Here is a 24,271-nt window from a genome sequence, read left to right as displayed (position 1 = left end):
AAAATGAATCTTTTTTAACAGTACATACATTCACTGCATAGTTCCAATAACCTAAAACATTGCGGAAGACACCAAGTCAATTGGACCAACCATTTCCGAGTCATATTTTATTGAAAATTTTCAAGCAATCTTTGCTTAGGCCCTTCTCAAAAGTGAGGCTAGGGCCAAAATGGAAAACCGATGATGCAAATTGTCCTTTTTCAGTCATTAGTAATACTGCAAAGTTTGAGTCAAATAAAAAAAATACAAAAATTAAAATTTATGAAAAAAATCGTCATTTGCGGTGGAACAGCTCCTACCTAATATCACCCATTTGATTTTCATACACAGTAAAAGTAACACCGCCGCATCCGAACGAAACACAGAAAATGAAACAGCAGCAGTCGCAGCCACTGTCGCCAGTTTTCAAGCGACACATTCCGACTGCTGTTAGCGAAACGAACGGCACAGCACGAAACGAAGAACGGGCATCACTTCGGCTGTCGTCGGGTGCACGACAACTTCGCGAACATGAACTGTCATTCTTCGGTGTCACTCCGAACAATCAGCGAGAACGAGCAACGAATCCACCATCGACAACTGCTTCGTCGATCTCTGCCAAGTCCACCATCACCACCACGAACCCTTCCTCCTTCAAGCGATCCACCACACTAACGTCGTCCTTCATCAAACGCAACTCGATTAACATGAATCCTACAGCTACGACAACGACTTCCGGTAACGGTAATGTGAACCAAGCCAAGCCGCATGCGGCGACTTCGTGGCAGCTAACGAACGATAAGCCAGACTTGCTTCGGCACAGCCAACGAGCAGATAGTGCTGGGGTTCAGAAGACCACAAGCACCTCTTCAGCGTCCACATCCACGCTGTCAACTAGCACTTCGACGATGTCCTCCGTGGAGCCACACTACGAAAATCTAGTCAAATCGATTAACGAACCACCGACCGTATCTTATGACCGTAGGCATGATCTAAAGCGGGACGAGCAAATTCTGGAGGAGCTAACGCGCGCAGCTGATGAGATTTTGAATGTATGAACCCTCGCCGCCGATTGGGAGCCACCTACTCATGCAAATAATGGATCATCTCCCTTTCAGGTTGTTAACAACATGTCGAATGCTGAAAGCACCGAAAGCATCCTCAACGAATTCCAAAACTCAAACAGTGGCTGCACCCTGGGGACGATTCGGGAGTGTTCAACGACCAACAAAATTATGAAATCACGAGGTGTCCAGGTTTCGAAGAATTTGGATGATAGTCTAAAGCGACATCAACGATCTGCTAGGGGTACGGGATTCATCTTCCAAAAAAATTGTCTATTTAAACTATCTCCTTTCAGTGTCCTCTGCATCGTCCAACGAAAGCCTGTCGCGACCATCGGCAGCTGCTGCTCATGCCTCCGCCCGTTCTGTTCAGCCTACGGAATCCCGCAACGGTAGTGCTCGACGCAAACTCACCAGTTCATCGTCCGAATCACGTCGCTTGATTCGCATGTGCAGCAAAGAGCGTCTCCATCAATCCAATGCCAGTTCATCGGAAGACCTGGCTACTAGTGCGGTTGTGGAGCCACCCCGTCGTCCACGTCGTACCAGACACCACGCGAGTGAGAAGGAAACGGATCCACCCAATCGAAATGGTGGTATATCTAGAAGCACAGTGTCTAGCAGCCGTCGAGCCGATGAACGAACGCTCTCGAGTCGATCACACCGTAGCGAAAGATCATCAACGCGAACAAGCAAAGGTAAGTTGGTGCACTCGCTTACTTGCAACAGCGCTCTTACGAATTTATTCCAGGCAACCCTAGCGGCACTATCACCTCGTCGAGTGTCATCCAAGCGTCGTCCCCAGATCAGCCACAACAGCAGCAGCAGCACCATCGTATCCGCAGCAAGTCCGGCACTTCCGTCCTGACAACAACGTATGTATTACAATCGTTTATTGTACCACCGCCTCGCCATCGCCGACGGCGCCATCAAACCTCGAAAGCCATTGTACGCCGGCATTCCTCACGCTTACGATCCTCCTCTGCCACTCGCGCTGCCACTGCCGAAGTAACCAAAACGCTTAAACGAGGACGCCAGCTAGAGTTGTGCATTTGCTCCTAGCTATGAAGTGCACACGCGCGTGGGCGGATGCACTCCTCTTGTGGTTATGGTGGATTGTGGTAGCTCCTGTCCAAAATATAAACATGAGTGGGTGTGTTTGTATATGTGTGTGTTTGTGTTAATCAAGCTGTCCAAACTCTTTTCCCCTTAAATCAGTCATAAACAATTACATGCTTTGCAAATGGCAAAAGGACACACCTGTACCCATTGATCCAAAAAATTGAGACAGTCCAATAGGTGAATGCCCATTCATATTTTGTTACTATTCCTTCCTCCATTGATAAATCCCCTTAACGCCTTAAAGTATACTCTATCGGTGTTCGATTAGATTTTCCCATAATGCTGAAACGTGTATTAGCGTGGTGCCAACCCTATCTATGCCATAAAAACTGTACTTGCCTCAAGCGGCCCATACACTCTCAATATTATTACGCCATATTGGAAGATAGAATAGAATTGAATGTGCATTTCAGATATCGAAAGAACGTAAAATATATTGTACGAAATCCTAAAAAATAAGACATTTATTTTTTACAACTTAAATGCATTTTTATTCAGATGTTTTGCTATTTGAATACATATTTTACAGTTCAAGTGACACAGTCTGGGCTTTACATCTTTGGTTCAGCTTTTGGGTTTAAAATCATACTGTTGAGCAAAAGTTTCTTATTTTTAATTTGGCAGTTGTTCACCATTTAATGGTATTGTTTGAAATAATAAGACATTTATTGTGCAATGTTGAAAGATATCGTATAAGTCATGGGTATTTAGTACTTTGCACAACCTTCAATAGAATCATCTTCACACTACTCAATTTCATTGTACAAATCCTAATGTTGCACAATTATCGTGCACGTTTGTGGACAACCGTCAATCATATTGCGCAAACATTTACACAGTAATATTGAGCATGTATGGGCAGTTTGAAGCGGTCCATAGACGTTCAATATTATGACGCCCAAACCAAAATATGCAATACTATTGATCAATAATACTGAACGTCTATGGGCCGCTTAAAGTGAGCGCATCCGTTCCTGCCTTCAGAAACAGCTAATTCACTAATATTTGCTGGAAAATTCCATCGGTTAATTCGAGAAACGACGAACCCCGTTGATACCGGACGGGGACCCGAAACTCCGCACCATTAATAAAGAGAAAGAAAATATGGTCATTGGACTGGACGAAAAACAAAACATTTCATTTTCAGCTGTACAGTTTCGAAAACGAGAGCGTTACGTTAAAGGCACAATATTCAGCAAGAGAAGCAATCACACGAAAGTTGTATACATAATACATTGCTTGTAATGTGATATGATTTGTATTCCATTTCCAATGGACAAAATATCTGTTGCATCAAATCAGTCTACATAATTTTTGCGTTCGCTCATCCTTTCTCACAACACCCATTTCTCGTTTGAGAAATTGTTGAGTAAACATCGTTTGCCAGTGCGCGTAGAGCGGGAATTCCTTAAGATTCATTGAACCTCTAATAAATTGCCAAAAGACGTGGTCTTACGTTGATCGCACTTGATTGAAAAATCACAAAACCATAATGTTTTTGGTCGCAGTATTATATGGATAGAAAATATAATAAACTCTTTCGCTTGAATGTAATTTTCAATTCCAAGGGAACTGGCAGATTATTTTTCAGCAACGATAACATCTTTCCGGAATCTTCTCGACGCTGGATGGCAACCAAACGAAAATAGTTCCGCGCGTGTATGTGTGTGTATGGAGGCTGCTCCGATGTCTCCGATGTTTTTCGATGCTGATACTTTTTTGGTCGCCTTCTCTTCTCCTCCTGATGTATCGGCTTTTCTGCGCTCCCTTACAGTTCCAAACAAAGAGAATGCGTTTCAGGTCAGGTCAAGTCAGGCCAGGTAATGAATCCCTCGATCCCTAGCTGTCCAGCTCGTTCAGTTCGTTCAGTAACAATGTTGTCTTGTCGATATCCTCACGAACAATGAATGCTTTTCGCCACCAGAGTATCGCTTAAGTATGCTTTTTGTCCTTGATAGAATCGAGAGAAGGTGTGGTTTACGATGGCAATTTGGAAGGCAAACTAGAGGCGAATGAACCCTCTGAGTTTGAAACGTTCAGCGACTGAGCAATAATCGATTGAAAATTACAGTGACTCAAATCCGTATTCGTACTTCACAATGCAGCTCTCTTTTCACTTCTTTCGAAAGTCGAAAACAAGCTTTCGGAACATTCTATTTAGATAAAGTTATAGTGTCATATGAGAGTTAAAAAGTTTGCTATCTGTTTTCAGAATAATGGTTTTTATATCTCTAAAAGTGGCGAATGTATGTGCTTATATATGAAAATTGACTCAAACTCATAATCGTACGCTGGTTGAAATCTCTACCCGATTTCGGAGGCGTTGGTCAATTTCCGAATTCCATCATTAGTATGGTAACCCTTGTTCGTTGCAACTATCTTTAGCTGTCTTTGGCCTTATCTACGAGTTTTTTGGTGTATTCGAAAGGAATATTTAGAAGCTTTTTCATCAAGTGGTTTTTTAAATCGTTATTTTAAGAAATTTCATGGTTTCTAAATTCCCTACACAGATAACTTCCTCAGTTTTTTACTGGGATTGATGTCGGAAGATTGTGGAAGAATATCAATAACTTTTGAGTAATTGTAATATAACCATGTGCGAACTCTATATGTCTTGAGCTCTGGGTCACTGTTTTGGCAAAACTGGTATTCTCGATTCCATCACATTTTGTTGGCACTTTGCTTTATATTTTCTTCCAGGATGTTCAAGTAAACATTCTGATTCAATACGCCATCGATGAAAACCAAGCATGTAGTCAATATGGTAATTCAATAATTTTTTTTTTAATTTTTTTTTTAATTTTTTCACACAAAATAGAAGTCATGCAGAAAATTTAAAAAATGGGCCCAAGATAAAACTATTTTTTAAAAAAAATATTTGTAATTTATTGTCTTTTTAATAGTAAATACCAATACCATCATGTTCATGAGATTTTATGAATACGCTTATAATTTCCAACAACTTTTCCAAATACATCGTTATGGTAAAGACGTATGTTTAGGAGTTATGCTACGAAACATTCGAAGACATGTGGGTTAATACAAAACGTAGTGAAACTAAGAAATCTTTTTTATCTTAATACAAACTTCAATGAATCAAAAAAAATTGTTGGAAATTATAAGAAAATTCATAAAATTTCATGAACATGACGGTATAACACGACAGACATATTAAAACAGATTATTTACTATGAAAAAATTATAAATTATAAATATTTTTTTTAAATATCTCGAGAATGGTTGCATTTAGAAGGAGATTGATAATAACCTTCTTTGTTTTGAATCACATCAGAATTCATAAATTGTGGTTAAGAATGATTACTAACATACAAGAATTCGAAGTTTCAAAAATTCCTAAAAATTCGATGTTCCACAAATTTCGTCAAAAATAGTTTTACCATCTTGGGCCCATTTTTTAAATTTTCTATATAAATATAAAAAAAAATTCAAATATTCGAAAATTTTACTTCCCCGTATAGACATGAAAGACGTAGTCCTACGTCAAAAATGTAGTAGGATAGAAATGTTGTGGCACGGGAAAACATCATAGGTATAAGGTACACCATAGTGTCGTGTTTCCGTTTTGGAGTCGTTAAAATTAAGCGACCGTTTCTTCTAACTTTACTCTAGAAACTGACGTTCCATCGAACTAGTGATATACATCAGCCAAAGAGATATCCGGTGATTGCTCATTTTTCGTAACGGGTGTTAAATAAAAAATGGGAATTTTTTCAATCACATATAAAAAAAAATTTTTTTCATCGATTTCAGTATTTTTTATTAATAACATAATGTATTTTCTTCAAAAAAATGTCAGTGAATGTTTGAGTAAGGGCCGTGGTCTACTGTTCGACGCAACTTTGTCGCGATGCTCTCACAAGAACGTTGTACGGCACTTACGTCCATTTTCCGGTTACAATTCCGGATTCTTGTAGTCAGTTGCTTCGTGTCCTTGGCCCTCCAATTGCTTTTATACACTAGGGCACTGAGTGAGCCAAACAAATCCTCTATTGGGCGGCACTGGGGCAAGTTTGTTGGGTTACGATCTTTCAGCACGAACGGTATCTTTTTCTCCTCAAGATACGCCAGCGTCTTCTTGGCGTAATGGGAAGACGCCTTGTCCGGCCAGAAGACGTACTTCCCATCCATCGTTCAGGAACGGCAGCAGGATTTCATCGAGGCACTCTTCTCGATAGATTTGTTGGTTGTTTGCCAGACCGCTCGGCTTAAACCAAGGCTTTGAAATGCCCCGGTCGGAAATGGCGATGTACAACATAACCTTTTTTTCAAACTTGTGCTTGAACTTGTATTTCACTTCAGGCGGTGTGGATGACTTGTCGCTGGAGTAGTAATTATCATTTCCTGGAATATGCGTTTTGGACAGCGGAAAATAGCTTTCGTCGTCCAGAACGAAAGACGTCTCGCGGTATTTTTGGTCATCCACCGACACTGTGATTTAACCGTCTCAATCTGCTCCTCCGTGTACTCCGGCGACCTCGTCTTCTTCCTGCAGACGATTCCTTCCATCTTGAGGGTCCGATGGATCAATACGTGGGAGCAGCCATATTTCCGACCGGCGTCACGAAGGCTGGTTGCGTCCTTGTTGTCAAACAGCTTCTTTAACGATGTCTTCCTCTGCTTCGTCATTATCGTCACCGGACGACCACTTCCGACCTTCCGCTCTACGTTCAGGGAACCCAGGATACGATATACCGTACTGACAGGTACATTTTCTTCCTTAAAATGTGCCACCGTGAACTTTTTTTCTTGCTGGAAATGCGTTTCGTAGAACCGTACAATGCGTTCGCGGAGCACGTGCTGTTTCGACGCCATCTTTGCTTTGACTAAATTCAAACTAGCGAAACCAAACACCAAACACTGTTTCTAGGGAGCCCAAAGAGCAATTTTCTTGGAGAAAGAAAATTTTACGCTCTTTATTTGAGTTACTGAAAGGTATTGAAAAAATTCTCATTTTTTATTTAACACCCGTTATACTCTTTCGGACCAATGGTGCCAATGTTTCCCATTTTTCTAATTACACAATGATTTTATAATCGATTTATATTGATATATATATATATATATATATATATATATATATATATATATATATATATATATATATATATATATATATACCTATTTTAATTATTTAAGAATTTCTTCTCTTATCTTCATCTCATCTCCTACACATACGTATACCAGTTTCGCATGCTCGCCGGTGCCACTATTTCGCGTGTGTTTTTCTAACATGTGTTTTGGTGAAATTTTTGAACGAATTTTTTGGGCTCGTTATGTTTCTTGAAGCATTTCTAACGGAGAATTTGCATTTATTATCAGTTTCAAAATTCGGTTGGTTGTAGTATATGTTTACTCCACACTAAGTAAGTACTATTTTGGAAGTTTAACTTTGCTTCTTATGGACTTATAAAAGTTGCCTCGCATTTCCCCGCAAAACATTTTTAATGAAAGTGTTCCTCAGCACTTGAGTTTTTCACCCGAAATCCCCCCTTTTGGATTTTTTTCTTAATATTAACCTGAAATCTGCCATTCCATGCCAAACCGATATAGCGCTCCTCAGATTTTCGTGAAAAGTGGTAGTTTTGTTCTTTATCGCAAAACATTAGACCCGTTTTTTAAATTTTATCAGTAGGGTGACCATTTCCATTTTGGGGTTGTCCGAAAAATCAACTTCTTCCTCTTTTTTCCAAAAATGTCTTTTTTCAAAAATTCATAACTTTTGAGCTACTAAACCGATTCATATGATCGTCATATCAAATTAGAGCCAATCTGGTCTTTTTTGAAAAAAACACTACTCCTGCAAAAAATTTGAAATCTGTTCTTGTTATTATTGATTGTATTCGTTTTTATTGTCTTCATAGTCTCGGGACCAAGGGCGCTATATTCATTCATATTTTTTCTGAAAAGCTGAGGATTTTTCACATAACATATGTCGAAACCAGAGAGGCATTTTTTTCGTTTTTGAATTATGATTTTTCAAAGTCAACCGATGGTCCAAAAAATCATTTATCACTTTCGTTCCAAAAATGACATTTTTCAAAAATTTATTATTTTTGAACTACTGGACCAATTCAAGTGATCGATATATCAAATTAAAGCCAATTAGTTAGCCTTTTTTGAAAAAATGACACATTGGCCAGTTAATTGAATTGATAATGTTCTAGGAAAACAATCCGAGGAAGCAGCCGAAGCTTCAAATAAATTTTATAGAAGGTATCGGGAAAGCCTTACGTTAAAGACATCCAATATACAATGTGTTTCATTTATTTGTAGCTTAAAGATTGATAATGGAAAGGTGTCCTGATTTTTAACACCGACCGGATGGTATCCATGTTTAATGGCATTCCGTCCCTTGTTTTCGCCAAACGACTGATGAAACTGCCCATTGCAAGCCTTTGAAATCCTTAAAATCGTCCTTTCACGAGTTCCGAGTAGCTTTGGATAATAACTTCGATGTAGTGATACAATCTTGTTGGGAGCTGTTTGATTGATCTTCGTCAGCGCACAATATCTTCAATATTTCAATATGGCATCAATAGTCAATAGTTATACTACCGTAAAAGCAACTGACCATTATAGCATCAGTTCCTCTATGGATTTCACACAATTCGATCGAAAAACTTTCATTGGATCGCATCTCCGTCTGTGATTCACTTTATAAACACAACGAAAATACGCCGTTTATGAATCAAATTCAGATCAGATCAGATCAATTCAGTGCCGCTGTCAGTATCACCGCCATAAACCATCTATCCCGGTGCAGATAATCTTAACGATCGCCACACGCGCTATTCCATTATGATAACGCAAATGGAATGCAGTCATCGTCGATGAACCCTTCTTCAACCGCACAGATAATGCAAGAGGATGCAATATGCGAATGAAGTGTTTAACTTCACGCTTGGTTGATCCTCACGTTGATTAATACTTTGTACTTTCAGATCGAATGTTACGGTCAATTTACGTTACTCAGAAAATCACGTGGAACAGAACTGGTTGAGATAGTAAAGCTCTTACCAGCCTTTGACCGTTCCATTGTCTTTCACTAAGACATGAACGCTATTACTATCGCTGGCCGCTATCACCTAGCGATCGTTTCCAGGAATGTCTGTCAGGAATGACTATGAACCCCCATGTGAAATGCGAAAAGGGTAGAATCACGGAAGCGACGGAAAGTCTACAACGTATCTAGTTTATAGAGTTTTGATAAAATCGAGAACTCTTTTTCGAATTCCTCACATAATATCTTGGACTCTCGTCAATCTGTCAACATTTCTAGATTGGGAGAATTGATACTTTTTTCAATAAATTTACCGCATTGATGAACAAAAATTTTTAGTCAGTTCAAAAACAGGTGTAATTTTCAGCGATGTACATTGTGTCTCATAATAATTTTCATGATAACTGTCCTGTAAATCAAAGCATTCCCAATTATTAAAAATTAATTTTATAATTCGAAGTAGTTCTACAAAAAAGTATTTAGACGGTTTGATTAATTTACACAAAAAATTCATACAAGAACGAATCTGGCATCCCGGTTCAGTATTAAGCAAGACTGCTGACCAAGTTGGTGGAATTGGACTTTCCTTGAGCGAGACTGTGTAACCAAAAATCACAAGTGACATTCGTTATACTTTACAAAAATACAAAAATGTTTGCTATTGCTACCGAAAACATACTTTTTGGCATATTTTTCAGCTTTTTCTTAAAGGGCTTGGCCGGGTAAGGGAGTAAAAAGTGCCCCCAAACCAAATCACCAGCTGTATGGCAAATATTGTATAGGATATTAAATAAGAAATTTTGGCGTTTTATTTGATCCCCTATGTGGTTTGACGTAGGATCTATAGTGAAAAACGTACTTTTTCGTTTATTTCACGCCACCCTCAAAAGCTTCGAGATAAAAATTTGAAAAAAAAATCTGAATGTGCATCTTACTACGGTGTATCAATAAAAATTCTCAAAAAAAAATTTATCAAGAATTGAAGTACTAAAAAAATATCGAAATTTTGAAATTTTATTTTATTTATTTTTTTTTAAATCAATAAAATGGCGTGAAAAAAACGAGAAGGTGCATTTTCACCATAGATCCTATGGTGTACCATATAAGGACTCAAATATATGGTACTACTGCCAAAATGTTTTATTTAGTACTCTATACAATATTGGTGATTTGGTTTAGGGGCCCTTTTTACCCCCTTACCCGGCCAGGCCTTTATTCATTAGTTCAACGAAATTGTTGAAGTTAACCCTTCGCTTCAGGTTTGCCCAGAAATTCTCGATGGGACGCAACTGGTGGACGTTTGGACGGTTGGCGGACTTCGGATCAATATTCAAGCGGTTCATCTTCTCCGGCGACTTCTTCTTGTAATGGGCTGGGGCCAGGTCCGGCCAAAATACCACATCCTCGTCCGGGTGATATTTTTGAATAATATCTCAGTTCTCTGCAAGACCCGAACAGAAGATGAGCGGCTTTGACATCCCTTTTTCGCTGATGGTTGCTTGCTGTTTCGACACGACCGGTATTGACTTACGTTTTCGCATGATGATGTCCATCTCCGTTCCGCAAACTTCCGCTCAATGCCCTCATTCTTCTCCAGAAGTGTAAGGATATTATAGATATGGGAACAGGCAAATCCGGCGGACTGAAAGTACTTGATGATGCCCACTTTCTTCGCAACGCTATGGAGCTCCCAGTACGCACAAACCATGGAGCGCTGTTGCTTTACTGTTTTCGCCGTAACTTTCGCAGTTCAACTGATAGCGCTGCCAAATTTCATTTGAAAACTCATGGGTTACTATGATTCACGATGCACAAGTGGTCTTATCACCAGGTGTTAAGGTAAACGCAGTGTGCTCCCATTGCCGAGTGGTTAGCGTCCCATATTGCTATTGATGGCTCTAACTTGATAAGGAATGATAGAATTTACAGCCAAGGCGGCGGACTCTGTATTTACTACAAAAAATGCATTAGATACAAAATTTTATCTCATTCTGATTTCTCTGATGATGTTGAAAATGTAAATCGCACCGAATTTCTGTTTCTTGATGTTCAACTGAATAATAACAAATTTCTTCTTGGTACTGTTTACAACCCTCCCAGAAACAACTGCTCTGAAGTATTATCCAATCAGCTTAGTATATTATCTCTCAACTATACAAATATTGTTGTAGTTGGAGATTTTAATACCGATTTGCGATCTTCTTCTCCTCGAGCGATGAGATTAGATATCAATTTGAATTCTCTAGGTATGTGTTAACTTCGAACCTACACATTACTATCCCATGGGATGCTCGTTGATTGATCTAATGCTAACCAATAAGACAGAATTCATCCTAAATTTCAATCAGGTACCAGCTCCTGGTTTTTCTAACCATGACATTATTTTTGCATCACTGGACTGAAATCGTAATAACACTGAAAATCATTTTCAGTGTTTCAGAGATTATAATAATATTGATATGATTGGGCTAAGCCGTGCTACTGAATTTATCGATTGGTCATTATTGTACAGTATTTCTGACCCTAATATTGCTTTAGATTTCTAAATCAATCTAAATCAAGCTATGTAATTCAGTTGTACCTATTAAAATGATATGGCCAGAGAAAAATCCATGGTTCAATAGTACAATCCAAATTGCCATGGTTGAAAGAAATATTGCGTATCGCTTATGGATTACCACCAGTAATCCTTCGAATTTCATTCAATATAAGCGTTTACGTAATAGAGTAACCCAGCTGATTCATGTTGCAAAGGCGAATTATATAGATCTAGCTCTAGTAAAGAGTTGTGGAAAAGACTGAAAAATATACATGTTGTAAAATCTGCCAATAATAATGATCAGTTTGAATACTCCGAATACTGATACCATCAACGAATATTTTGGATCTAATTTCATCTCGGATAATACTAGCTTACCAGTGGCTCCTAGAAATGAAAATGGTTTTAAATTTTGCCATATAGCCGAATATGAAGTAATTACTGCTATACATTCTATAAAATCCAATGCAATAGGGTTGGATGGAATTCCTCTCAGGTTTGTCAAAATAATTTTGCCATTAGTTTCACCACAAATTTGTTTTATAATGAATTTATGCGTGAAATATTCCACGTTTCCTCAAACTTGGAAATGTGCAAAGGTTATACCGATAAAAAAGAAGAACAATAATCAAAACTTGAACAATTTGCGTCCCATCAGTTTTCTTTGTACTTTGTCAAAGGTATTTGAAAGAATTCTCAAAAACCAAATTCATGAGTACATTAATACTTCTAATTTACTTAGTGATTTTCAATCTGGCTTTCGACCAGGTCATAGTACAACCACTGCCTTTCTCAAAGTACATGATGATATTAGTAGAACTATTGACAATAAGGGAATCGCCCTTCTTTTGCTCATGGATTTTTCTAAAGCGTTTGATCGGGTGTCACATAATAAGTTATTCATAAAATTGTCTGAGCAGTACTTTTTTTCAAGTAATTCGATCCGTCTCATACAATCATACTTATCTCAAAGATCTCAAACTGTTTCGATAGATGGAAAAGAATCTCATGCTGTGAACATAGTATCTGGAGTGCCTCAGGGATCCATTTTAGGCCCTTTACTGTTCTCACTTTATATAAATGATCTTTCAACTATTTCAAAATCTTGCCAAATTCATATGTTTGCCGACGACGTCCAAATATATTTATGCTCTACCAATCAGTCTATCGAAGAGATGGTTAACATTTTGAATAATGATTTGAAAAGAATTTACAATTGGTCCGGTCAAAATCATCTTCCCGTTAATTTTGATGAAATTAAGGCGATGCTCATATCTCGTAATCGAAGTCGTTTGCTGTTCCCCGATATTCTCCTTGGCCGAAATGTTATCTAATATGTTGTCAAGTGTACTAATCTTGGTTTTATTGTTACATCTGATTTTGATCCCGATGGACATGTACACTTTATGTGCTCAAAAGTATACAATGTACTTCGACATCTTTGGCTAACATCTAACATGATGAGTACTGAAATTAAATTAAAGCTTTTCAGGGATTTGTTTTTCCTCTTTTTTTATATGGTGCAGAATTTATACTAAATGCTCCAGTCAGAGCTCTGGATAGATTGCGAGTTGATCCGAACAGTTGTGTTAGATGCGTTTACAATCTTAACAGGTCTTCCAGAGTCAGCCACCTTCAAAAGCAATTACTCGGGTGCCCATTTAATGAATTTTTGAAGTTGCGTGCATGCTTAACTCTTTTCAAAATAATTAACTGTTCCTCTCATCAATATCTACAACAAAAAATGCAAAGATTCCGAAGTTCGAGAATGAGAAACTTTATAATTTCTCAGTTTAACACGTCGCATTATGGCAATACTCTGTTTGTGAGGGGTATAACATATTGGAATCTCCTTCCGAATAGTGTGAAAAATAATTATTCAATCGGTGGATTTCGGCGAGATAGCATAGCCTGGTTTAATGAGGGGAATCAGCAAATTTAAAAAAAAGAGCAAATTAATTGATAGAGAGAATAGTTGAGATTTTTTTCAAAGAGATTGATGTATCATTTTATTCGCATTAGTATCTGGTCACGCATATTCTAGAGCTTGCCATTTCAGAATACATTCAAGGCGTGTTATCCGGCATAGAAATCTCAACTAAGTACTACTAATAAAAATGACGCAAGTAATAGAAGGCAATAGTTCCACTGGGAACGTTAGTGCCACCCAAGAAGAAGAAGAAGGTAAACGCATGAAAAATTTGTATTTTTCCCATTTTTTAATGCAAGCGTTAGACAGCCCAATTGACCGACGCCGAGTTCGAATTGTTATCCTTACTCTCAGCCGAAGGAACCAAAAATTATATTACCAGAAACAAAGCATATAAATTACTGAAACCAAATACGAACTATATCGGTTCGCGATGACATGATCTGATTTCTTCGTCAGGCACCTTCTGAACTCTGATACAACCGCCTCTGACACCTGTTAAAACAGCTTCAATCTGACTTCCTTCTTCTAAACAAACTATATTATTTACAAACTAGAGTGCAACCCAACCCTATATACTATCCGCAATTCCAATCAGTATCAATTAAAAAAAAACCCGTAATTCACTAACGTCAGTCGTTTGACCTTCAACACTTACCGGCTGTGAAACATTTTTCCCGACGTAGTAAAGAAGCACTTTGTCTAATCTCGTTACTTTGTTATTTTCTTTTCCAAACAAACTGATAATTTCAGATCGCCGAGAAAACATCACCGGTGAGACACGCCCAAGAGTACGCCGCCGACAGGAGAGAGGGAGATAGACCGGAGACGATTCGGATCTTCGCGGCGTCATATTACAAAAAAAAAATCCGTGATCAGTTGATGTACTGTACGATTAGAAAAGTTTACTTATCCCCAAACACAAATTATTATATTAGGCCTCCAAACTAACACGGATCTCGAAGAAAGCATCTTTTCTATGTAATCTCGAATGCATGAAAGCGCTTGTAAAGTTGTCCAAAATGCGAATCTTAGCAAGTAAATAATAATATATTATGTGGTAGGAGATAATGAGCCCTACGAGATGACTACGAGCCGTATCGCCCTGCAGAACGCAAAACGCCAGCATTCTTGAATAGAAACTATTTATATAGCAACATTAAGCTTGTTCCTATTATGGTTTGATTCTAATCGCATACATTCTAATAGAAATTACTACTTAATCGTATTGAACCACGGCAGTGCCGGTCGGCCGATAAGTGAACGCCCTCGATTGCATCTCCGGAAATCGGCACGTTGCACAGTGGGCCATTCTGTAAAAAAACGGTCAAAAATCTTTTCTCGTCCTATCTTACATTTTAGAAGTTGGGTGTCTTCAAGAAAGTTTTTCCGATTGTTGATCCGGATAGTTTGACATTTTCATTAAAACTCTTACTAAGTTACAACAAAAATAAAAAAAAACTAACTTTTTATATATACGAGGTAATTGAGTTGTGTCTTCAGCAAAATTGCAAAGCATTCAATTTCGTTAAACTCCGCTGAAGATACATAATATCTATCAGTCCTTCAGTGATATAGATGTTTTCCTGAGAAGAGTATCCTAAAATTAATTGTTGAACTTACTTTACATTCACTCAACATGTTCCACAAACTTTCAGATGACAATAAAAAACTTTGCTGAAGACTAGTAGTTTTTAATGACACATCGATGTACAGTGATTACAAATCAAAAATATGTCACTTTCACTTACCATATTATTCAAAAACGTGCACGTCTGTGCATCAATACTGAACTTCATTTGTATCTTGTGGGTTTGGAGTATACAGCACACCACTTTTCGAACTCGGGACATTTCGGGAACATCACTTTTCATGCCAATTATTACAGCCCTGTTTACTCCATATTATAACCTTTTTACTTCGTACTTCATCCAATGTTGATGTTTATTTACAATATATTCATTTACTATTCGTTTTCTGTTCTTAGTTTGCTGTCAGAGTTGAAATTTGAAGATTCAGAACGAGTATTTTACCGATATATTAACATAAAATGCTGCCTCAATATTTGGGTAAACCAATTGAAGGAGGAAGTGATGTTCATAGATACAATACTACAATACTGGTCAAATCCGGCCAGAAGTTCGTCGAACCATCATGAGCCTTCAGGAGAGGAAGGAATCGCTTTTAGAGATACTTTTACAAATACACCTGTCCATTCATGGTGCTTGCGGTAACGAAAAGTGTACTCCACTTTCCGCAAGTACAAATCGCTTGCCATATTGAGAATTTCTTGGTGAACTTCGACATCTTCTGTGTCCGAAGGATCTCTGGAACATCCAACTTCTCCTTGGCAGTCACATACAGGTTTTCTTGAATCTGGATGAAGTCCCCCTTCACATAAGAAGCGTATCGGAAAGTAGTCTTGAACTTTGAAACATCAAAATAAAACTGCAACGTACAACATTCAGAAAGTGTTTACAAAAGTGAATTTTATTAAAGAATATTAAGTTTACATAGCAATGGAATGAAAAAAATCAAGCTTTTTGTTGATTTCTAAAAAATAATCGAACCATAGATTTAACTCCACTCATCAAATTCTGCACAGTAGTCTTTGTGCACTTTATGGACGCCGCAGACCAATTCTTCTTGACCTCGGACATGTTTTTAGACACTGTAGCTTTCTTCTTGAATCTGGCCTTGACAATCGCCCAGTAACGTTCAATCGGCCGCAACGGGGAAGGGTTTGGTGGGTTAGGTCTTTTTCGATGAACATAATTTTGTTTTTCGAAAACAATTGTGGAGTGGATTTGGCATAATGTGTTGATGCCAAATCCAGATAGAATAGAGGATGAACCTCGTGCTTTCTATAAAGTGGAAGAAATCTCTTCTTCAAGCATTCTTCTACATAAATTTGAGCATTTATAGTCTCTTTTGTGAAAAAAGTTGACGATCGCATGCCACACGTGCAAATGGCTTGCCAAACGAGCAATTTTCAGCCGAATTTTTCCATCGCAAAAGATGTGTCCGCAAATGGTACACTTATTCCAATCGATTTGGTATAAAATTGAGGTCCCGGCAGCTTTCTGGAATCTTCTTTGACGTATGTTTTGTCGTCCATGAGAATGCACTGGTTGGGATTGTTCAAAATACGCTCATATAGCTTTCGAACTCGTGTTTTAGCGTGATCTTAACTCCGGTGTTTGTTTGGCCACATTTTGCATTTTATAGGTCTTTAAACCATGTCTCTGTTTAATCCTCTGAATCATCCCAACACTGGTTTCGAACTTCTTGGCCAAATCACGAAAAGATGCAGACCTGTTCTTCTGCATATAATTTACATTTTTTCGGTTCATTTCGGAATTACTTGCTCCGGTTTTTCGTCCACTTCTTCTGAGATCCTCGAAAGAACACTCATTACCGAACTTTGCGACGATTCGTTAGACACTTTCTGGACAAACTTTGATTTTTTTTTTGCTATTTTGTGGTATGTAACACCCTTTTCGGTGCACCAATTGTGCAGAATTTTCTTTTTAGTTTCCAAATCAATCTGTGACATTTGGAAAACAACTTTATGACCGCGACTAAATGACTTGTATTTCGATTTATGACATCGTGCTCTGCTCTGATTACACGACAAAAAAAAGTTCATCCGTTTGTGTGTAATAACGTGTTAAATGTTTGATACTACTTTTCGATACACTGCTTTTGTCTCGTCATCCATTACGCAGCAGTGTGGTTTCGTTATCTTCTGGTCGTACATCTACCAGGTACGGCTTTTTGTGACCGTATTCTGTTTCTCGTCACGATTTGAAGACTTTGGAATCATAAACGTGCGTAGTCCAACTCGAGTTTTCATATTCTGCAAGAAAGGCTTGCTCACACGCAACTTTTTAGCCACATCTCTGAGAAACTGAGGCGTTCGGTTTTCGTTTAAACGCGTTTGTGATCGTTCTCGTTGACCTGACAGTTATTTTTTCCGGATCTTAGCTTCCGATCAACAGTCAAACTTTCTTCGAACCGTTTTATGATACCAGACACCGTGGAAATTCTCAATTCCCAACTTTTTTCCGATGGCACGATGCGACAGATTCTTACTTTCGAAGTACTCGTGCAGAACTTTTCCGCGCACGCTCTGTTCTGTTCTTTCGATCTTCTGATTAGCAGCTCGCGAAAGCAAAAATCAAAGAAAATCAAATTTATTTCATCAACTGCAGTGAAACTTTTGCAAAATATCTCAAATTTGAACTCTATTAGCAAACTAGAAACAGAAATCGAATAGTAAATTAATATATTGTAAAAAAAATTAACATTGGAAGAGGTATGAAGTAAAAGGTATGAAACCGAACCAAGAAACTTAAATTTGGAGATATACGAGACGAGACGAGAAGACGAGCGCTCGTCTCGTTTGATTTAAAACTTTTCTTGATAAATCGTGAACAAGCATTGCCCCCAACAAATCCATAATAACAAAACGTCTGAGTGATGAAACCATATGCTGGTAGAAAAGATATAATTGAAACCAAAAGATATATGAAACTCATTTCGTTTTGTTATGATTTTAGTATTTCGACACTGAGAAAAGTGTCTGGATTGATCAATTTTGAAAATGTTTGTTATTTTTATCAAAATAAAAACATGTTTTCACATCTGACACCACTGATCATACCGAGAAACAGTGACAGAAGTCTCTCCAGACTTCCAAATAAAACATTTCAATAAAACTCGTGTACTGAAATAGGATATTTTGCTCGTCCCGTCTGAACTGAAGCCGAGACGAGACGAGACAAATTGCTTGTCTCGTTTTCTGAAATAGGGCCCATAATAATATCAGATGAACCGAACATGAAATCGCATGGGTCTCGGCTTAACAGCAGCAAATTCTTCGAACACATCAAAGTCAACAGTGTTAGTAAATTTATTTTCAATTGACAACAGAGCCAATGGATTAAGGCATATCGCAAATTACTCTTAACTTATTTCAACTGTGATAAGCCTCTTTCACACGCAAACGCAAATTGTTGGTAACTGCTTCAAACTCACTGTAAGATTTGCAAGCGTTTCTTAGAAATCCTATCATCTATGAGAAGAAACTGCGGAAAACGAGTAAACAGATTCAACAGTTCAGAAAAATGTCCCTCACTATAGATTCTCATCAAAAGCATGTTGTTCTAAGTTCTAAGAGTGGTCTGTAAACTTTGTATACGTTTTTTTTTTTCTTTTGCTCTCCCAACAGAACCCGAATTCCTCCATTTGATCCAGATATGGTTGAAGTGTTGTCCCCATCCCTTGTCACGGTTGAAGTGTTGTCCCCTGTCACGGTCGCCATGAGACGAATTAACTCATGGCGACCGTGACAGGGGATGAGGCGAAGGGGAACTGTTTTCAACTCCATGAGATAACACGAGTCATCATGAGATGGTTCGCTAGGTTTACTTTGACACTTAAAAAGAACCGCCATCAATGGCTTTCGGATTTTTGGAGAGAATCGACGTACTCCTTTTGTGTTTAAAACCCGACTGTATTCAACTTACGAATCAGCCCTTTTATAACTGTATAATTTGCTACCCCTGAATGTTTTTCGTTTATTTTTCGTCAGCGTAAACTGTTTTGGTTCACACCAAGCACCGAGCGGGGTGAGTTTATTTATTGTTGTTGATTTCTTGAAGGTCGTATACTGGGGAAAATGAAATGTTGGGACTGCTGACGCTTCACTATTAGCATGCAGTCCGGGTGTTATAATATTTGTTAGTTTGGGGGTCGTCAGCGGAATTTTCATGAAAGTTATTACACGGAAATTCCACGGTAATTACGTCAAAGATGGAAGCGTTTGGTATGCGGAAAAAGTGTTTGTAATTATTTGGGATGTAGGTGATAATGGGGAATTGAGCTTGGGATCGGAATGGTTTCAATGAGGAACGGAATTTAAGATACATACATTTACATTGTGAACTTCATGACACTTCATGAAATCTGTAGCTTAACTCTTCATTTAATGAATTTAATGACGTTACTCAAAATAAGCAACCCGTTCCCCATCCAAAACGAAAGAAAAACCAAGGAAGATTGCTTTACATGAACATTTCAATCGTGAAATTCCTCATCTAAACAATACTGTAAGGCCTATATAAAATGAACAAAGAAGAATCACCAACAGTTGAAGTTCATTCTAATTTTTAAAAGATTTTTTTTCGGAACAATCTAATTATCATAGTCGTATTGATATAATGTAATTTAGGTAGAACAAAAGCTAAAAAAAACTATTTTTAAGATACTCTATTTAGAAAAACTGTTTCCAACAAACAATCATTAGCTGTTATTAAACTAGTCAGTTGAAGAATGGTCGAACAATAGTGTTGATTGCTTAATAAGACGATATGCTGTACTATATGTTGTATAAAAAATGACCAGATTGAAGCTTTTGTTCAACGATTCATATTTAGCTGGATAATACGCCAGTGAATGATTTTAAGGTTGCTTTATTTGTTCAACAACTCTTGAAAAAACTGACACGAACCGATCATTAGCTGTAATAAAACTAACCAGTTCAATGATGGTCGAGCATTGAGCATTGGGTGCTCAATAAGACAATATGCTGAATTATACGTTGTATAAAAGCTTATTTGGACCAAATTGAAGTTTTTGTTCAACTATCGATGTTTACCTGGGTAATCTGCCAGAGAAACGATTTGAAAACGTTTATTCATCTGCAAAGCAACTTTTGTACAACACATGACAGACTACCAAAGTGAGCGTTTGCTGCCAGTGTTTTTAAGCTCATATTCGATTGCTTGGCATTACATTTTTAAGTGTTCTAACGGAGCAAATGATTTGATGGAGGATTATCGATGCTAAGGTCGTAGGTTTGAATCATGGTCATTTTGTTTTTGTGTTTGTTCAAAAGTTCATCTGAAACTGAATAAGTTTCATCTAGTAGATGTAATAGACTCTAACAAGCGTCTGCCGAGGTGCTAAAAAACTAATTCTATTTACAGAAATTCGGTAGAAGAAAATAACGCAGTCAGACAAAGTTCTTCTTCGATATCGCAGTCTAAGTAGAGCTAATCAAATCAGAATATGGTGGAAAAGACATTTCCACCACACCTTGGAACGTTTTCAAATTGACTTTAAACTGCATTTAACGAACAGTATTGGATATAGCGTAATAAATTCTCCTCATTTGCTTGAACAAGGCTTGAATAGAGAATTTGATGACAATTAGTTCAGGCATTTTTAAGCATACAGCTGAATAAAACCATTATAAAAACGTCACACTGATGGGGAATTGTTAGTGTAACCCAAATCTCTCAATCTTTGAAGATCCAATAGATAGATATTAGGTATATTCAGAAAAGTTTGTAGTCAACCCAACTATTTCGTAAGTATAAAAAAATTTTAAAAAAATTTTTATTATGACTTAGTAAAAGTTTAAATGAAAATGTCAAATTATCCGGATCAATATTCTGAACAACTTTTCTAAAGACACCCAACCTCGAAAATGTAAGGTAAGACGAGAAAAGATTTTTGACCATCTTTTCCCAAAACGGTCCCACTGTGGGTTGCTATGAGTTCGCTATGCTTCCGCGTAATCTCAAACAGGGCGCTCACTTTCCGCAGCATATTAACGCGCTACTAATGAAGCAGCTTTGAAGACAGATGAAACGGAAAACGCCTCGAACTGGGTCGAGTGTGATTGATGATAGGCTTACAGTTTTTCAGACATATTTTTGTTTTATTAGCCACAACAGGGAGAAATAGCACAGATAATTATTACATTTTGTTTTGCGGTACACACTCTACGGTACACGGTTTAACACATTTTTTTCCTACAATAATTTACAATAGTTTGGCAAACGATATTTATACAGTTTACAGAAACAGAAACAAAAAAACAATCATTACAGCTAAACACACGCCTCTCATTCACAGCTCGAAAGAAAATCCTTCAGCAGGTTGATCTGCTCCTGCACCGCGATCCGGGAAGTGCCCCCCACGACGGTATACTGCTCGACACTGTTCTCATAGTTCCACAACCCGCTGACCGTCTCGTCAAAATATGGACTTATTTCCTTGAGGTCTTCCAACGATAGCTTGTTGATTGGAATTTTCACCTTCTCGGAGAAAGCGACGACCTCTCCGGAGATGTGATGTGCCTCCCGGAAGGGAATTCCTTTACGCACCAGATAGTATGCCTGTGGATCAGCATTAAATCGTAATGAATCCAGTTTGCTAAAATCTTTGAAGACTTACCATATCGGTTGCAAGCATGTCGTAACTCAGCGCACTGAGGCAACGTTCCTCATCGAGCCGAATAGTCGTAATCACTCCGGTCATCAACGTCAGCGAAAGCACCGTCTGATCGTACACTGCAAACATTCCACTCTTATCGCACTGCAGATCTTTGTTATACGTCGATGGAAGTCCCTTCAAAGTCATTAGCAGGCCGCAGTGTTGCCCGAACACATTTCCCGAAATTCCCCTGACCAATTCCAAACTATCGGGATTGCGCTTCTGGGGCATCAAACTGCTGCCGGTTGTGTACTCTTCAGACAGCTCCAAGAAGTTGTACTCTTTCGTAGAGTACAGAATCAAATCCTCGGCAAGTCTGCTCAAATGAACCGCAGTCAGAGTGCTGAGGAAGTTGAACTCAACCACAAAGTCACGATCACTAACCGCATTCATGCTGTTATAGGAAACCCCGTTGAAGCCCAGATCATCTGCGAGCTTGTGTCGATTTATGTTGAACGGATTGCCAGCAAGAGCCCCGCTTCCCAACGGCAGGACGTTCATCCGGTTGTAAAATTCTTGGAATCGATGATAATCCTCCTTGAAATAGAAGGCGTAGCTCAAAATCCAATGACTAAATCGAACTGGTTGCGCTTTCTGCATATGTGTGTAGCCCGGCATCAGAACATCGATGTACCGAGTAGCCAAATCTTTGATACCCCCAATCAACGCAGCCAGCTGCTTCAAAATGTCACTGACGGCATTCCTCATCCACAGTTTCATATCCACAACCACCTGCTCATTGCGACTCCTGCCGGTATGAAGTTTTCCTCCGATTTGGGGTCCAATGATTTCGACCAGCCGACGCTCATTAACCGTATGTACATCTTCGTCTCTCGGCATCAGCTTGATCGTTTCCTTCTTCCATTCGTCCCGTATCGTCTCCAGTCCGTAACAGATCACCTTAAATTCACTCTGCGTCAGCAGCTTCGCTTCGGCCAAACTTCTCGCGTACGCCACACTTCCATCCAAATCTTCCGAATACAGCCGCTTATCGACCGTTAGCGAATTGTTGACCCTCGACAGGACATGATCGGTTCCCTTGGAGTACCGTCCACCCCATAGCCTAAAAGGACCCGTCGTCGCGTTCTCTTCACGTCGCGAACTCATCTTGTTTCTAACCAACTTTTTTACTTTGACTCCAACTTACTGAAAATACTGCGCCAGACTGAGCCCTGTAAGAGGACTCGAGTCGGCTTAAATAACAACTAGAGCCGCAGCATACGCTGGCTGATCGCTCCGGGAGAAAAGGTTATCATCGACAAGATGCGCTACTCATCGAATTTTCGCTCAGTGTGCACCCGATAAGAGAACCGCAGACTCTCTTCCCGAAGTCAGCGAAAGTTGCATCGTTTGCCACTTATCAGTGCATTCTACACGGTTGCAACTAAACTCTGTTAGATTACGACGCATCTGGGAATCTGCGAATCCGCGCAATGCTTAACCCAACTATACTCGCCGGTACCCCCCGGTTACGTAAGACCTGACACGTCACCATGTCAATATTTTTGTAAACAAATTGTTATTTTCGGACGCTGTTTATTTCCGAAATCCAAGAGGTCGCAGGTCATCGCGGGCTTGGCTGAATATTTTGGAAAGTTTTGGCGAGTGCGACGTCGGCAAGTGTGTCACAGGCAGGCGATGCAGTCGGGAACGAAACCGGCGCGCGATGCTCTTATCAGGCGCGACTTAATACTTTGGCTGAATGCGGTGAGATGTGACTTTAATCTGCACCGACTGGAACTGGAGGATTGTTTCGTGGTGGATGTTGAACTCTGAATCGGTGCTGAATGCTGCGTATATTACTGGAAGCCAAACATCGTTACATCGCACGTGATTGCGCATGCTTTTTTGTTCAAACCATACAAAAACCATAGAAACCAAACCCTTTCATTTATGGTATTCCCAATAGTCGGATAGCGATCATCATTTTCGGCTCGTCATCATCAACATTGATTGAATTCTGGCAAATATCGAAAACGCAATTGTTACCAGGAAGAGTAGTTAACGAACATTGTCATCCGATTTCGGAAATGGTTCAAAAGCGAATAAGATCCGATTGAACAACTATTGAAATAAAATTCAAATTTAAAAAGAGTCAGAATAAGAGTGAATAATTTCCGAACAATAGCGGAAAACCACTATCCGAAAAACAATTATTAGGAATCGGTAAATGAATAAACCTTCCAGGTTGCCAATTCTTGGGGATGTCAGGCTCTCGTAACGGTGTTCTCATTCGCTTTTGTTAAATTTGCTATCAGGATGTCGAACCCCAGTTTTTTAGAATACGCCAAGGCGCCTAGAAGTGTATCCTAAGGTGGACCAACTTGGTA

General features: G+C 38.8%; 2 protein-coding genes across 7 annotated transcripts in view; one reads left to right on the top strand and one right to left on the bottom strand.

Moving 5' to 3' along the window:
- The window catches only part of LOC129780367 (serine-rich adhesin for platelets), a 239,832-nt gene extending 218,279 nt beyond the window's left edge, over window positions 1-21,553 (top strand). For 4 of the 6 annotated variants that reach the window (XR_008743896.1, XR_008743898.1, XR_008743894.1 and 1 more), the window contains 5 exons: window positions 331-1,031; window positions 1,098-1,287; window positions 1,340-1,741; window positions 1,795-2,196; window positions 14,409-21,553. Coding sequence is in view for 1 of the 6 variants with exons in the window: in XM_055788556.1 (XP_055644531.1) it covers window positions 331-1,031; window positions 1,098-1,287; window positions 1,340-1,741; window positions 1,795-1,918; window positions 14,409-14,433 (1,442 nt within the window). In the remaining 5 variants the exon portion in view is untranslated. The remainder of the gene's footprint in view (window positions 1-330; window positions 1,032-1,097; window positions 1,288-1,339; window positions 1,742-1,794; window positions 2,197-14,408) is intronic. The other 2 variants (XR_008743895.1, XM_055788556.1) reach the window with 2 other exon arrangements.
- LOC129780371 (argininosuccinate lyase) lies at window positions 21,364-23,126 on the bottom strand. The gene is made up of 2 exons (XM_055788560.1): window positions 21,903-23,126; window positions 21,364-21,844 (listed from the first exon to the last, which is right to left on the bottom strand). Exons 1-2 carry the CDS (start codon window positions 23,046-23,048, stop codon window positions 21,572-21,574), a joined length of 1,419 nt encoding a protein of 472 aa, XP_055644535.1. The 5' UTR covers window positions 23,049-23,126; the 3' UTR covers window positions 21,364-21,571.
- Between the last annotated feature and the right edge of the window lie 1,145 nt (window positions 23,127-24,271).

The sequence above is a fragment of the Toxorhynchites rutilus genome, chromosome 3 (assembly GCF_029784135.1).
Source record: "Toxorhynchites rutilus septentrionalis strain SRP chromosome 3, ASM2978413v1, whole genome shotgun sequence".
NCBI classification, from domain to species: domain Eukaryota; kingdom Metazoa; phylum Arthropoda; class Insecta; order Diptera; family Culicidae; genus Toxorhynchites; species Toxorhynchites rutilus.
The sequence above is the reverse complement of the archived record's forward strand: the minus strand, read 5'-3'. Positions and strand labels throughout refer to the sequence as shown.

Bases quoted from the DNA above. Each gene is read 5' to 3' on its own strand.
- LOC129780371 (XM_055788560.1), bottom strand. From the start codon at position 23,048: ATGAGTTCGCGACGTGAAGAGAACGCGACGACGGGTCCTTTTAGGCTA. The intron at 21,845-21,902 runs GTAAGTCTTCAA...GCTGATCCACAG, and splicing joins ACATGCTTGCAACCGATATG to GCATACTATCTGGTGCGTAA.